A 12,806-nucleotide genomic window follows, 5' to 3' on the forward strand; every position below is an offset into this window, starting at 1 on the left:
CGCCAGCGCGCGGTGCTTGACTAGCCAGGCCTGGCTCCGCCGGAAGACGGGCGCGGGCCGGGCCGCAGAGCATTGTGGGCCCGGGGCGGCTTCCGTGGCCCGCGGCCACTTCCCGCGGGCGCGGGGGGCGTTGCTGCTCGGATTTTCTGGCCTACGCGCCCCACTCCGGGCACGGTGCTGCGTACACTGCAGGCGCTCGGTACCCGGGGGCGAAGGGACCGGACTGCCGCGGTCCAGCCCTCCGGGGACTCAGATCCGAAGCGGGACCCGGCGAGAGCAGCCCGCTCCGAGAGCACCGGCGTCCCCGGCTGCCCGGCGGGTGGGCGGTCGCTGGCTGCAGGTCAGGCAAGCGCAGGACGAGTCGGGCCACGGCGAGCGCCGAGGAGGAAGGTCCCGGAGGAGGGACGCGAGGTGTCGGGAGGACCCACTGGGGTCTTTGCTCTGGGCAGTGCGGTCACGGGCTAAGATTTAGGACAAGGCTTGTCCCGCGACTCCCGAGGGGAGGGAGGGGAGTGTCCCGCCCGAGGTTGGAGACCGCCGCACCCCTGTTCCCTAATTCGCGGCACGGTCAACACCCAGCCCTTTAAGGGCTGCCTTGGGGTGAGTCGGGGAGGCCTTATTCCTCAGGGGAGGGAGGGGGCGGGCACTTGGATTTATAAAGAGTTTCAAAAGCTATTTGGAAAGGTCTCTGACGAAGCGCCAAGAATTTAACTTTCTGCCCGCGATCTCTGCTGTGAGGTGACATTTTGAGGAGAGATTGGCTTCGTCGTCTGCCCCCCTCCCCCATAGATTTTCAGTGCAGTCCGGTGTCTACACAGGACACTCACTGAGCCGTAATCGGGTTTTTTCCTGGCACTGTCGGTTCTAACCATCGAAGCCAGAGGCACCGAGGGACAGGGATGTAGGAAGGGAGGGAGGTGACGTGACCTCTTCCAGTCCACACCGCACAAGTCTGGGGTTCTCAGTCCGGCGTCCCCATCTCCGGAGCAGCGGGCGGGGGGGGGGGGGTGTCTTTGATGCTTTGCTGAGGTCCTGTCTGCACGGGAGATGGTCGATGCCAAAGGGTTATCAAAGGGCAGGAAGGAGAGTTGAGTTCTGAGTGCAAATTTTGACTCACGGCCCTTATTAATTTTAAGTTACTTTCTCTGTGAGAGTTTTCTGGAGGGTTTGATCTCCCTGAAGTCCTGTCCTCACAGGTTCAGGGACCCCGGGCGCCCCCAGGCCGCAGGCTTTCCTCCTCCACACCTACCCTCTTCCATGGGTCTCCTTTCCCTTTTCTGTGAACTCTTCACTGTGCAGCACCCCCTTCAGAGCTGTGAGTCCCCTGAGCTCCAGGCGCACGTTGGGACATGAGACACCTGTTATGCGCATGTACAGAACGGGGGGCCCGGCCTCCCCAGCCCCACTTCCCCCACCGCCTGCCTTCTCTCGCAGTTACGGCCACTCCCTGCTTCCAGGCACAGAAGTCAGACCTGGCCACCCTGTCCCCTCATTCCCTACCTCCAGTCCTTGAGCGAATTCTCTTGGCTCTGCCTTCAGAGTGGAATGGTACTTGACCCTGATCCTGTTCTAGATTTCAAAAGGCTGTAAGAAGTAGTAACTAACTGCAATGCAAGATGAAGGTAGATAGAACAAGACATTTGGGGGCGCGCCTGGGTGGCTCAGTCGGTTAAGCATCCGACTTCGGCTCACGTGGAGATCTCGAAGTTTGTGAGCGCAGAGTCCGTTTGGGATCCTCTGCCTCCCTCTGTGTCTACCCCTTCCCCACCTGCTCTGTCACTTGGAGAACAACTGGGAAGTTAGATGTGTCACGAGGGGCACCTGGGTGGCTCAGTTTGGGCTCAGGTCATGATCTCACCGTTCTTGAGACTGAGCCCCGTGCTGGGCTCTACGCTGACAACACGGAGTGGAGTGTGCTTGGGATTCTCCTTCTCTTCCCCTCCCCCACTCTCTCTCAAGGTAAACGTTAAAAAAAAGAATGTGTCACGAGGCTAGATGATATTACGGGGCAATTGTTCATGCGGGGCGGGATGCTGGCGTTGGGCCCTGGAGAGGCCAGCTGACCGGCATTCAGGGCTGAGGTGTCCTGAGGTCTGCAGCTGAAGTTCAGGTGGATTTTGCAGACGAGGGAGCAAGCAGAGGTGCAAGAGGTGAAGCCAGAAGGGCACCCGCGTGGCTGGTCTTCCATGCGACTTTCATAACTTTGCCAGGGTTTGAATGTTATTGCAGTAAAGCCCCTGGGATACACAAGCAGTAAGGACTGAGGACTGACCAGGGTTTAGCGACACAGAGGTCATGGGGGACCTTAACCCACATAGCACGGCCAGGGTCATGGGGGCGAAACCTGCCTGAAGCAGGCTTGAGACAGCTGGAAACAAAGGGCCCGTTTCTCCAGTGAGGCTGCTGCCAGGGGCGCGGGCTGGAGAGGAGGTGGCGGCGGGGAGCTGCCTGGCTGTAGGAGGGAGAAGCCCCTTCAAGTTCCTTGTGTGACCCCCCCCCTTTCTCCGAGGCGCCTGGCACCCAGGCCCTGGGCCTCGCCTTCCATCTGGGTTGAGTCCTGATTCCTGGTGCTTCCCTTCCCGGCTCAACACTTCAACCCCCTCCCTGTAGTGTGGGGAACAGCGGCCCCGGCGCCTGTTCAGGTGAGGACTAGAATGGACCGGAAGCGCAGCCACCAGGACCTTGTAATGTGCAGTGATGGCAGAAGTTCTCCTGTCATCAAGCCCAAAGGACCTTCTTGCTCCCAGATGGGTCTAGGCAATGGGAGCGCAGCCAGTAGCCCCTGCTCGCCCAGAGACCCTACGGGTGGAGGGCCCACCCGGAGCCCTGGGCTGTCCAGGCAGAGCCTGGCAGCTGTTCTCCCCGTGGCCAGTGGGGAGCCAGGGCTGATGCCAGACTGGGCCAGGGCCCGCAAGAACGAGCCAGCCGATGCAAAATGGCAGTGCTGTTTTTATTCAACCGTCTCGTTACAAAAACCGCCAGAACATGTGCAGCGGAACGAGGAGGGTCCCTGGCCCTGGGCATCCCTCCCCGCCACAGCCCAAGGGGACAGTCCGCCAGCAGGGACCCCCGGGACAAAGCAGGTGCATCTCTGCACAGGACACCCGAGGGTGGAGTCTGCACTTGGCTAGTATCGTCCACTCTGAGCCACCCTGTGGCTTTGACACAGCAGGGCGTGCTCTGGCCCCACAACTGGCCTGGACATGCTGTCCAGGAAGCGCCTGCCCAGCAGGCCAGGTGGACAGCGAACAGAGTGGACCTCTCAGAGGGATGGGCTACCTCGGGAACGGTCGAGGAACTACTTTCCCCCAACATCAAGGTCAAGGAGGCCACACCAGACTTAAGAACCTAGGGGCACAGGGAGGGGAGCCCTGGGAGGCTCAGGCGTGCTCCGTGGGGCCGGGGCCGGCGGCATGGGAGTGGGCAGGGGCTGCGACCTGCAGGGGGCCAGCGCCGGGCTCCGGGGACGCCAGCGCAGCGGCGGAGAGGCCATCGGCAGAGTCTGTGTCGAGGTCCAGCCTCCAGTACGCTTCGCACAGAGGCAGGTCATTAGCTCCGCAAAGACTTGAGCTTTTCCACCACCAGAAACCCAGGAAGGGACAGGAGCGGGCAGAGATGGGTGGAAGCCAGGGCGGGGCGGGGAGCGAGACAGAAGCAGAGGTAAGAAAACAGACCACACCCTGAACCTGCCTTTCCTTTCCCCTCCTCTGCTGGCCCCGCTTCAGGCAAGCCTGGCTGACGGGGGTATGTGGGGCCGCGCCTGCTTTGGGGTCCTACAGGGCATCCTGGAGGGGGGCCTTCCAGGACTGGCCACCTGAGTGACCTCACAGGCCCCTCCCCGCTGGCCACCACAAGGCTGAGCAGCCTGTGCTGCCACCTCCCTGGCCTGGCTGTCCTCCTACAGGTCCCTGGAGGGCAGCGCCCAGAGCTTGCCATGGTCTCTCCACAGTCCCTACGCTTCGCAAGGACCTAAAAGCAGAGACCTGGTCTTCTTTTTGGGTCTCTGCTCAGCAGGGACTCTGTCCGGATGGGGTGCTTATCAGAACCAGAGACCCTGGCGCTCTGTTCTGTACCACTATACCAGCTGTGAGGTCTCCAACAGGCCCCTAAGCCTCCTGCGCTCAGTCCCCCTCCTCTAACCCAGGGTCTGCGATGGTGGCCTCCCTGGGCACGGGCAGACGTGGGTGAGGACCCCGGTGAGGAACACGGCTCGCTAGGGCTGTCAAGGGGATGACCAGAGCACAGAGGTCCCCATACCCGTCTAACTGGCTCGCTCCCTCCTCCTGCCCCAGCCCTCACTCCCTCCCCTGCTCCTCGTGCCCTCAGCGGTCTGGGCACAGGGCAGCAGCCCAAGGAGAGTGCAGGGTGATAGGCAGAGAAAGAGCAAGCTGTGAGCAGGAAGCGGGCGAGCACGGACGCAGGCATGCAGGGCACAGCAGCCCGGGCTGGGTGCTCGAGGGGCGGGGCGCACAGCCTGCTGGCCCTGACTCGACGGAGGCCCGGCCTCCTACGGGTGTTTCCAGCCCAGGGAGGGACTCAGCCTCCCGCGGTGCCAGGGATGGCAAGGGACCCCCTGGGTGAAGTGGAGACTGACAGGGCAGGACACGGGGAGCCCCTGGGTTCCCTACAGTCTTGTCGAGTGACTTTGGGCAGGTCCCTCATGGCCACCCCCTGCCCCGGCCCCCAACCTCAAACGGGAGGGCTCAGTTACTGTCCTGTAACACTTAGTCCGCACGCCTGGCCCTTGGGGACAATAGCAAACGCAGGGACATGAAGGGATCATGCAAAATCCAGTAGGCCTGGGAGCCATGTCCCTGGCATGGTCGGAGATCCCCCCCCCCCCAGACCTACTCAGACCCCTCTCTGAAGGGTGTAAGGTACTTGCCATGTGTCTGTTGAGCCAATGGATACTGGGGACCAGAGATTGCCCCCAGAACCCTCTGGAAAAGTCTAGAACCTTTCCAGCTAGACAGGGACACTATGCCTTCCCATAGACCAAGCTGGCCACGGATGGTCAGGGCTGGCATTGAGTACAGGGCAGGGAAACCGAGGCTCGGGCCACAGACAGTGCTGGCTCTGGGCATCTGTGGCCCCAGCATGGCCTCCGTTGGGCAGGAAGGGGCATTTGAAAGCCACACAGGAAGAGCAAACCCCACAGGTCAGTGTGGGCAAGGGCACCGGGGGCACAGACTCCGTCTGAACGGAGACTTGACTTTCCCAGCCAAGACAGACAGAGGTGTGAGGCCACCCAGTCTGCAGCCTCCGTTCCCCTCCGTGTGAATCACACCTGAACTCTGATTTCTCAGGCCCCCAGAGCTCAGAAGATTCCAGTTTGGGGATTCTAAGTTGCGCACGCAGGCTGGGGGCACAGGTCCCACCCACTGCTGTACCCCTGGGGCCCAGCATGTAGGAGGGCTCCCGGCTGTGAACCAGGTGGAGGCGAACAGGAGCTCAGTGGGGCCCAGGTACCTCTGGCCCGGCCTTCAAGGCCGCCCTCTGCTTGAGTTTCTTCCTCCTTCCCACCCCTCCATGGCCCGTCACACACCATGGTTTTAGTGATGCCCATGCAGAACTGCACCCCTAGGCAGGCACTGGCGTCCTGTGCACCCTGGGCGGGAGCCTGGGCTGCTGGGAGACGCTCACCTGGTCCCAGCGGGGGTGTTTAAATACCAATTAACGAGCTGAGAGAACGACACGGGCCCAGAGTGAGGCAGCCAGCAGCGCCCCCCAGGAATGCCGGTTCCTGCTCGCCCTCCTTGGGCCCGACCCACCCACCCCTGAGTTCCGTGATTTCATCCTGCTGCCCAGGGCCTGGCAGGTCCGTAGGAATTGTCTGTCCGTCAGTGGCTCTGACCAAGCTCTGCTCTGAAACCCGGGCGTGGGGCTGTGCTGCCAAGGCCAGGAAGGGCTTGGGAAGACGGGACCTTCGGGGCTGCTGGCCGGGCCGGGCCCACGGGTGCGCTGTGCGCAGGGCCCGCCCTATCTGTACCTGGACGAGTAGTACTCCTCCTCCAGCTCGTACAGGTCGATGGAGACCTCATCGCGCAGGGCGACGAGCTTCCGGTCGCACTCCTCCTGCAGCGCCCGCAGCTGCTGGCTGCGCTGGTCGATGGCCTCATTCACCGAGGGGAAGTCGTTGAGGATGAGGAACTGCTTGAGGTCGGACACCAGCTTCATCAGGGACTCGCCAGCTCGGACCTGCGGCCATCAGGAGCAGGGCGGCGTGGGGAGGCAGCCGGGCGGCCCTGCCTGTTTCCTGCTCTATAGTGTGGGAGGAGCGCACGGACCTTCCCGGGGTCGTTGTGGGAAGGGAGAGAACTAGACGGTGGGCCACAGGACGGAGGGACCCTGGCTCCCACCCGGACTGCGTCAGATGCTTGGGAGACTGGCGCCACCAGCTTCCCAGCCCCCACCCTCAGGTGGCCTCCCGCCTCCGCTCCAGGGGGTGCTGCTGTCCTATCACTGGGGTTCCTCGAGCTCACACCCGCTTGGAAGAGCCTCAAACCCCAGGTTAGGCTGCCGCCCTGCTTAATGCCCGCCCTGTGCTCCCTTGGGGGGCAGCAAGCAGGTCAGCCAGGCGTGAGCCCGCTGGGCTTCTCCTGCACGTTTTCATCTGCAGGCACACATCGTTGGGAACATTGGCTGATGTGCTTGTTCTGTAACATCAGAAGGGATTGAAACACACACCCAGCGGCGCCTGGGGGGCTCAGTCAGTTAAGCATCTGACCTCGGCTCAGGTCATGATCTCACGGTTCGTGGGTTCGAGCCCTGCGTCAGGCTCTGTGCTGACAGCTCAGAGCCTGGAGCCTGTCTTCAGATTCTCTGTCTCCCTCTCTTTCTGCCCCTCCCCTGCTCACGCTCGCGCTCGCTCGCTCGCGCACTCTCTCTCTCTTTCTCTCAAAATAAGATAAAATGAAATAAAATAAAAAAATAAAATGCACACCCTCTTTCCTTCCACAATGTACTTGTGAGCAACGAACCTGGGGGAGCAAAGGTGGGCCGCCCCCGCTCGAAGCACGGCACAGCACTCAGGTGCAGGATGTGGCTGCCGTCGGCCGCCCCTCACATGGCTGTACTAACAGCCCTCCTCTTGAGGGGGAGTCTGCTGAGAAGCAGTTTGCCCCCCACCCAGGAAGCCCCCAAGGGGACTGCGAGACGCCCGGCGCCCGGGCTGTGCCCGCCACCTAGTGACTCACGATGTTGGCAGCTCGCACGTGCATCTCGTAATTGTCCTGCTCGCCCTGAGTGGCCCTCGACACCTGCGTCTCGTCCTCAATCTGGAGGACAAACAAGAAAGCCCAGAATCAGCAGGTGCCCCGGCCCACAGGGGACCGGCCGCCGGCGGCACACCCACGCCAGCCGCCTCCTGTCTGTCTGCTGTCCGCTCCACCTTCGCCAGATGCTGCTGACCAGACCTTGGGCAGCGCTCAGCCACGCCCCCTCTTGTTCTCTTCTGGAGCTGATGGCACCTTCGTGGGGACAAGGGGATGTCTGTGCACGCCACATGGGCCCCTCGCAACAGCAGGGACGTCTCGGCCGAGTCTTTTGGGGTGTGGAGCCTTGTTCCGTATGAAATGGGGTCACTAGCCCGGGCAGGGCACTGAGTAAACCGAATTGCCGAGCTGGTAAAAACACAGGGTCTATCTTTCAAGAGACTGTTCACTGAGCATTTCCAGGATGCCGGGCACCACGTTAAACGCGTGACCACTGTTATCTTAGAGGTTCTCACTGAAGCCCCAACTGCCATCCCTGGTTCGCAGGCGGGAACAGCTGAGGCCGGGCAGACCGGGGAGGGCACTCAAGGTATCTGACAGTAAACGGAGGCGCCAGGAGTGCGGCTGCCTGGCACCGCCCCCCAGCCCCACCCAGACACTGGCCATGCTACCCTCCTGGGGAGGGCCTCCCCAACTTTTCTCCCTGACGGAACTCACTAGCAACACCCACCACATCTGGGCCCGCGTTGGGCCCCACAGCAACCATTTTCAAAAAGTCATCCAATTGCCAGAGGGCTTTAGGCTGCAGGGGAAACTGAAGCACTGGAAAGTCTAGGTCCCCGTTCAGACCCAGGCAGCTGGTAAGTGGCGCTGGACGTTGAGCTCTGGCGATCTGACTAGTCTCCCCTATTGCTGCCTCGCCAGGACATGTAACTAAGTGACTTGTTTATTCATTTGTTGACCTGTTTGTCATTGCCGACCGTCCCTACTGTTCTCCCCAGGGTCTTCCCCACGTGGACAAAGGCCAGGCCTGCGTGTTCACTGCTGTATCCTCACCACCTGGCACAGAGCACCTGCTCCGTGTTCAGTGACCAGAGCAGGTCTGCCACTCAGCACACCCCTGCCCACCATCTCTGGACCCCGCTCCTTCCCTTGGTCTCCGACCCGCCCACGCCCACCTTGGCAGTCTTGATGATCTCGGTGAAGTTGTCCATGATGGACTTGATGTCGTCCTTGAGCCGCTTGTTGTAAGACTGCAGCAGTGTCTCCTTGCTCTGCGGCAGAGCTCTCTGCTGGGCCATGGCGGGGAGCTCAGGCAGCGCAGGGACCGAGATCTGGGGCCACCAGTCGCCACCTGGGCGCCAGAGTCCGGGTGAGCGTAGCCAGCCTCAGTCGCCCACCGCCACCCCCAGCAGAACTGGGATCTCGGGCGAGCCCCTCTCCGTCAAACACGACCAGTCCCACCATCCACACACAAGCACACTGCGGGGGCTCGCGTCCCGACCGCTCAAGGGCGAGGTCCGCGCCCTCCCCGGCCCCTCCGCTAGAGGGCCCCTCCGACTCTACGGCCACCGCCGCGCCCGCGGCCCCGCCGCTCCAGGTAGCGCGGGTGGGGGGGCTCGGCCCGGACCACCCTCCCTCCCCGCGCCAGTAGGCTTGCGGCTGCGCGCTCCCGACAGGCTGGCCCGGGCCTGCGCGCCGCCGACCGACGGAACTCGCGACCTTGGAGCCGCATTGTGGGGAGGGTCACACTCGGAAAAGACGGAGACCCCGCTCCGCCGCCCCCACCTGGTCTGCGGAGCCCGGGGCGACGGGCACCTGGCCGGGGCGGGGTGGAGACGAGCGCGCGCCTCTCCCTGTAAGACCGGACTCCAGGCCGCCGTCTCCCCGGCGCTCACTTCCAGCTCCGACGCGCCGCGGCTGGCGCGGTAGGCACCGCCCCCCGCCGGAGGCGGGCAAGAGCGATCCTGTTGCTTTAAATCCGAAATCCTGCGCAGGCGCCAGTTCTCGCGATCTCCGAGGTCGCCTACATATTACCCACAATTCCCTTTTCCTTTCTCTCTCCTCCAGCCATCCAAGATGGTGAGTGATCGCGCGGGTCTCGGTCGAGTTGGGTCTGGTTTTTATCCAGTGCCATCCTCGTCGGGGCGTCGCCGTGCGGGGGATCCCTTCACCGCGCGGCGCTAGGGGAGCCCCGCGGGGCCTGGCGAGGTGGCACTGGGCCGGGTAGGATCCCGGCGGCTGGGGCGGGGAGTGGGGAGAGGAGGGGCCTCGGCGCGGAGCGCAGCGCCGCAATGCGGGGCTCGGAGCGACGGGGCCTAGGCGCTGCAGCGCCCTGGGGGTCGCCCCGGCGGCCTGGGGCGAGAGGTACCGGGGCCTCCGCCGAATGCCGGTTCCTAGAGTCGGGGCGCGTAGTTCTGGGGCGCGGCGGGCGCGGCCGCCCGGGTGGTGCAGGTGACGTGAAGGGTATCTGCCGTCTGAGCCTCGGTGAGGACGCGCCTAACCACCGAGATCGCCGATGCCCACGGGCGGCCGCCGGGGCGCCCCCCGAGCAGCGCGTGCGGGAGCGCGGGGTTGACCTGGGCGTCCCTTGTCGCCTAGCCGAAAGGGAAGAAGGCCAAGGGGAAGAAGGTGGCCCCGGCCCCGGCTGTCGTGAAGAAGCAGGAGGCCAAGAAGGTGGTCAATCCCCTGTTTGAGAAAAGGCCCAAGAACTTTGGCATCGGTGAGTGAGGAGGAGGGGGCGCGGCAGCGGGTGGCGTTCTGTCGTCGGCGAAGAAAAGCGGCCGTGTGCCCAGCGGAGGGGCGGGTGCGGGGTTCCCCCGGGCTGGGACGTGGGTAACGGCGGGGCGGCGTGCGTGGCCTCGGGGAAAGCAGCGCTCGGCCCAGACACGTTGGCCGCTGCCGTGACGGTCGCTGGGCCGCTTGTGGGATGAGCAGGAGGGTCGCCAGGCCCCCCGCGATCCTCGGTGTTTGCGTGCAGATGATGTGAGGGAATATTTGCTATCTGAGAGATGGTGATGACCCTAAACCACCAAGATCGCTGATGCACCTACACCCTCCTCTGAGTGGCGCCAAACACCGACCAGCCCTGGAGTTGGAGCCTCACTGACAGCGCTGCCCTTAACTCCTCAGGTCAGGACATCCAGCCCAAGAGGGACCTCACACGCTTTGTCAAGTGGCCCCGCTACATCCGGCTGCAGCGGCAGCGGGCTATTCTCTACAAACGGCTCAAAGTGCCTCCTGCGATTAACCAGTTCACCCAGGCCCTGGACCGGCAGACAGGTGAGGGTCTGCGGGCCGGCGCGCCCTGAGTGCGCCCTGCAGGACCCGGGGTCTCTGAGCTCGGGATTGCCAGTAGATTGGGGTACTAAAACTTACGTTACCTTTGGTTTCCAGACCAAAGTGACCACGTTCGTGGTCTTGAGATTTATTTTATTTTAGAGTTCATTTATTTTGAGAGCACAGGGTTGGCACACACAAACAGGAGGCGCAGAGAGGAGAGACCGAATCCAAAGCAGGCTCCACGCCATCAGCGCAGAGACCTGTTCAGGGTTTGAACTCAGAAATGTGGAGATCATGACCTGAGCCAGGATCAAGACTGACGTTTAACTGTGCCACCAGGCGCCCTGGGGTCTGAGATTTCGGGACAGGGACTTAGAGCGATAGTTGAGGAGCAAAGGTCAGAGGTTGAAACGCACGCCTACACTGACCGCTGTTCTTGCAGCTACTCAGCTGCTGAAGCTGGCCCACAAATACAGGCCGGAGACCAAGCAAGAGAAGAAGCAGAGGTTGCTGGCCCGGGCTGAGAAGAAGGCTGCCGGCAAAGGGGATGTCCCCACTAAGAGGCCACCTGTCCTTCGCGCTGGTGAGTGGGCCCCTCCTCAAAGAGGGGGAGTGGTGGGGCAGGCTGTTGGCTGTGATGCATGAATTTCTTCTCCTGGAAGCACTGTGGAGAGCAAAATCCGAGCTTTTTAACCCTGAGCCACAGCCGGCCCGTAGGAGAGCCGCCTTCGCGACCCGAGCAGCCCCCGTGGATGCTCACGCAAACCGTTTGTGCGTCCTAGGGGTTAACACCGTCACCACCTTGGTGGAGAACAAGAAGGCTCAGCTGGTAGTGATCGCACACGACGTGGATCCTATCGAGGTACGTGTGGCTGGCTTCTAAGTGTAGTCGGGTTGGGCCTTCGTGTCGGGACTGGGAAGGTGGAGGAAGCTGGAGTCTGGCTCCGGGGGCCACAGGGCTTTCCACCGAGGACGGTGCTGGCGAGGGGTCCGGTGGGTAGCCACTGCAATGATGTGAATTTCTCGCTGAATTCAGCCTTGAAGTGTAAAACAGGAGCTTTTTAACCCTGAGCAGTCGCTAAGTTCGCTTTGAAACAGCTGCTTCAGGGCAGTACACGCTCCAGCGCTGATGCTCTTTTCCAGCTGGTCGTCTTCCTGCCGGCCCTGTGCCGGAAGATGGGGGTCCCCTACTGCATCATCAAGGGGAAGGCCCGGCTGGGGCGCCTGGTCCACAGGAAGACCTGCACCAGTGTCGCCTTCACACAGGTCAACTCGTAAGTATGCGGGGCGCCCCCAGGCTCCAGCAGCACAAGCGCATTCGTTTCTCAGGATTCGCCTTCGAGAACAAACGTTCTGCCCTAAGGCAATATTCATGTGCATCTTTGCCAATGATGGTTACGAATTTCTTCACCTGAACAAGCTGTGTGGTCATGTTGTATCTGAGGCAAAGGCCTTGTGTTTGGGGCTAGAAATGAGACCATTCTTGCTTTCTGGGAAGGTAACCGAGAGGCTGACGGCCCACGTTTGCCCCCTGCTTTCTTAGGGAAGACAAAGGAGCTCTGGCTAAGCTGGTGGAAGCCATCAGAACCAACTACAACGACAGATACGACGAGGTGAGCCGCAGCGGGGCACAGGACGTCGTTCGGGGGGAGTCGGGCCCGACGGCAGGGGCTGGCTGCCTCGAGCGGTCCCACTGGGCCGCATCAGAACCACAGCACCAACTGCCTCTCTGTCATTGCAGATCCGCCGCCACTGGGGAGGCAACGTGCTGGGTCCGAAGTCGGTGGCTCGCATCGCCAAGTTGGAGAAGGCGAAGGCTAAAGAACTGGCCACCAAACTGGGCTGAGCGGGCGCTGTTGAGTTTTCTGTACATAAAAGTAATAAAAGGCTCTCTTTCAGCCAGTGCCAGTCGGCATTTGAGGTGGAGTAGAATTTTTTGTCATCTTAACACGTGTCAGGACTGTGGCGAGGTCACTGTTCGCTGCGGGGCTGGGGTTGTGTCAAACCTGCCTTGTGCGCTATGTTGATTGGGAAAAGCGGCATTAAAACTGTGGTCACATACGGGTTAACTGGCGCCAGCAGAAACGACAAGGAGCACGGTACAGCGTGTAGCACGGAGGTTTATTTGTGCCAGCGGCACCTGATCCCACATGAAAACCATTCTCCGGGAATCGGCCGCTTGCTCAGGACTTGGGGGAAGGGCTACACCCGCTAGTCTCACACACCAGGAGTCCGGCGTAGGAATTTCTGAGCCCACAGGTATGATGTGGCTGCGCAGAGTCCATACCTTGGATCAAAAAGACGACAGTC

At 62.0% G+C, this 12,806-nt stretch overlaps 3 protein-coding genes and 4 non-coding genes across 8 annotated transcripts in view; 5 read left to right on the top strand and 2 right to left on the bottom strand.

Moving 5' to 3' along the window:
- Positions 1 to 2,929: 2,929 nt before the first annotated feature.
- MED22 (mediator complex subunit 22) lies at positions 2,930 to 9,165 on the bottom strand. Of its 2 annotated transcripts, XM_029919535.1 has the most exons (5): positions 9,003 to 9,165; positions 8,393 to 8,568; positions 7,197 to 7,277; positions 5,990 to 6,198; positions 2,930 to 3,570 (listed from the first exon to the last, which is right to left on the bottom strand). In XM_029919535.1, exons 2-5 carry the CDS (start codon positions 8,513 to 8,515, stop codon positions 3,381 to 3,383), a joined length of 603 nt encoding a protein of 200 aa, XP_029775395.1. In that variant the 5' UTR covers positions 8,516 to 8,568; positions 9,003 to 9,165; the 3' UTR covers positions 2,930 to 3,380. The 2 variants fall into 2 exon arrangements, with proteins under 2 accessions (XP_029775395.1, XP_029775396.1); XM_029919536.1 differs by lacking the exon at positions 9,003 to 9,165 and having other exon boundaries at positions 8,393 to 8,922.
- RPL7A (ribosomal protein L7a) lies at positions 9,157 to 12,411 on the top strand. Its single transcript, XM_029919540.1, has 8 exons — positions 9,157 to 9,296; positions 9,816 to 9,936; positions 10,347 to 10,496; positions 10,939 to 11,079; positions 11,279 to 11,358; positions 11,640 to 11,770; positions 12,040 to 12,109; positions 12,238 to 12,411. The coding sequence occupies exons 1-8, from the start codon at positions 9,294 to 9,296 to the stop codon at positions 12,340 to 12,342; spliced, it is 801 nt and encodes a 266-aa protein (XP_029775400.1). The 5' UTR covers positions 9,157 to 9,293; the 3' UTR covers positions 12,343 to 12,411.
- LOC115277166 lies at positions 10,190 to 10,262 on the top strand. Its single transcript, XR_003902271.1, has one exon. It is a non-coding gene; the product is annotated as a small nucleolar RNA SNORD24 (small nucleolar RNA).
- LOC115277163 lies at positions 11,126 to 11,200 on the top strand. Its single transcript, XR_003902269.1, has one exon. It is a non-coding gene; the product is annotated as a small nucleolar RNA SNORD36 (small nucleolar RNA).
- LOC115277162 lies at positions 11,501 to 11,572 on the top strand. The gene has a single exon (XR_003902268.1). It is a non-coding gene; the product is annotated as a small nucleolar RNA SNORD36 (small nucleolar RNA).
- On the top strand, positions 11,879 to 11,945 carry LOC115277165. Its single transcript, XR_003902270.1, has one exon. It is a non-coding gene; the product is annotated as a small nucleolar RNA SNORD36 (small nucleolar RNA).
- A 187-nt stretch (positions 12,412 to 12,598) lies between the features above and the next one.
- LOC115275783 (surfeit locus protein 1) overlaps positions 12,599 to 12,806 on the bottom strand; it is a 1,944-nt gene continuing 1,736 nt past the window's right edge. The window contains exon 5 of the mRNA XM_029919537.1: positions 12,599 to 12,783. Coding sequence (XP_029775397.1) covers positions 12,714 to 12,783 — 70 coding nt within the window. The 3' untranslated portion in view covers positions 12,599 to 12,713. The remainder of the gene's footprint in view (positions 12,784 to 12,806) is intronic.

Source organism: Suricata suricatta, chromosome 13 (genome assembly GCF_006229205.1).
Source record: "Suricata suricatta isolate VVHF042 chromosome 13, meerkat_22Aug2017_6uvM2_HiC, whole genome shotgun sequence".
NCBI lineage: Eukaryota > Metazoa > Chordata > Mammalia > Carnivora > Herpestidae > Suricata > Suricata suricatta.